Raw genomic sequence first — 1965 nt, 5'->3', positions numbered from 1 at the left:
TTTTCTTCACAATACTCATAATTAAGTTTCTACAAGAAACTTACAAATATATTCACAAAGTCTGTATGTCAACAGACAACCTGTACTTCTATTTTACCAGTCCTACTTACTATTAATAGATGAACATGTGTACAGTGTAATCTATATAACAACTCTGAGGTTGCTTCAGACCACATGATATCTGTATTATTACGTTAACCTTCGCAGAAGGAAAACACATCCTTTTTGCTAAGTATCTTCTCCAAAAACACTGGTGCTGTAGCAGACACCCTGTGGTATCGGGTTACATTATGTAGCAAGTGGCAGGACAGAGTTGGAGGGACTGGTTACCATACACATGAATGTGTTTGAGTAAGAATAAACAGAGCACTAGTTTGTTAGGCTAGACCACCTGAGGTTTAACATTATGCATCTGCTTTGAAAAATGTTACCTTTCTAATGCTTGTATTTCTTTTGTCTTAAGTATACACCTACACCTATTTCTACTTTTTTCCTTTACTATTCAACATTATCTCACAACGTCTTAAACCTACCAATGGCTTACTACCATTTCTACGATCTAGTAGAAAAGTTTTTAGCAAGTTAAAATCTCTAAAGTCAAGAGACAGTTACACAATTTGCCACATTTGGCACATGAGAAACACTTTTACATTTACATTTTTATCAACATATTGGCAGAGATTTCTGGCCACACAATTTACTTACTTTATGTACACAATCAGATAGTTCTTGGTTTTATCCTTATTCAAAAACATATACAGCATATATTTACAAACAGTCAACTCTTGAGAGTAAGAACATTCTTAGCAGGGAGATCTCCTCTTACAAAGAGGATTCTTCAGTACTCGGAAATAATTATATTTGTCAGCTGTCCAATCAGAGATTAGGATGTGAATGCATTTGACCAATCAGGACAAAGATTTTTTCTGGAGACCAATCACAGACAAGATTGAATCACCATTTTGCTGGCCATCTGGATTATAGGGTCTTTTTTTTTGACTGACCAACCAGGAACAAATTTTCATTTTGGCTCACAGATCAATGAAGTATAAGCAAATCCTTGGTTCTGTATTTGGGGTCGGGTGTTTTGAGCCATGAGCTGTGAGGTTTGTACACTTTACGTGTTCATTTTTACAAGCATATGTCCTTAGTTAAGGTTCATACATTGAGAATGGTTTTATACATTGTACATGTATCTGGATGTTCAATGTACGTTGTGCGGCTCATACATTGAGAATAGTTCTGTACCCGTGGTTCGGTGTCCTGTTCTGCGGGTGGGGACTTCTCTGTAATGTGGTTGGCCGCTGCAAGTGGGGGGTGCCCTGTACAGATAACACACAAAAGATGAATATTAAAGATATAACAGTTACTGTACACTACTTATTATATCACTTAAGTTACAAATCTTTCTGTGTGACATCTTTTTTGCAATTTGAAAACAAAAGAAAAGAAGCTCATTCAGAAGATAGTTACACAAGCAACTGGATAGATTTTGGAAATCTAATAGTGACTCTTTTCTTTTATGTCCATGAAGGTTAGACCAGGTAACAAGATACACAAGAAACCAAACTTTGTAGGACTATGTGTTTGTGGATTTAGTAGGACTTGATCATGTGACCTGCAATGCTATCTTCAAGTTGTTATATTTCACTGACCCTGAAGTCCCTCATGATCACAATGAAAAGCAGCCACGAAAAGTGGCTGATTTGAGTATTTCATGCATAAACATAGGCTCAACAAACAAACAAACAAACAAATAATTAAGTTATCACCAACCATAAGTAAACAGTAAGACCAATTTGATAATAACCCAATTTGACTCACCTGTATGATGGGTGTTGGGACTCCGTTGGCAATAGGGGGGTGGTGTGGAGAAGAGGGGATAGGGTGGTGTGACCCATTCGCCATAGGGGGGTGGTGGTGGGGGAGGTGGGGTTAGAGGGGTGTGGGGGTCTGGCTGGTGCT

The 1965-nt window shown here is 37.9% G+C and overlaps 1 protein-coding gene across 1 annotated transcript in view; it reads right to left on the bottom strand.

The window, feature by feature from the left end:
- Positions 1-1223: 1223 nt before the first annotated feature.
- LOC109462080 (ephrin type-A receptor 5-like) overlaps positions 1224-1965 on the bottom strand; it is a 69481-nt gene continuing 68739 nt past the window's right edge. Inside the window, exons 18-19 of the mRNA XM_019758578.1 lie at positions 1656-1701; positions 1224-1322 (exon numbers count right to left, since the gene is read on the bottom strand). Coding sequence (XP_019614137.1) covers positions 1224-1322; positions 1656-1701 — 145 coding nt within the window. The remainder of the gene's footprint in view (positions 1323-1655; positions 1702-1965) is intronic.

Source organism: Branchiostoma belcheri, unplaced genomic scaffold (genome assembly GCF_001625305.1).
Source record: "Branchiostoma belcheri isolate BF01 breed outbred unplaced genomic scaffold, Haploidv18h27 scaffold99, whole genome shotgun sequence".
Lineage (NCBI taxonomy): Eukaryota > Metazoa > Chordata > Leptocardii > Amphioxiformes > Branchiostomatidae > Branchiostoma > Branchiostoma belcheri.
This window is presented reverse-complemented; position numbering and strand designations above follow the sequence as displayed.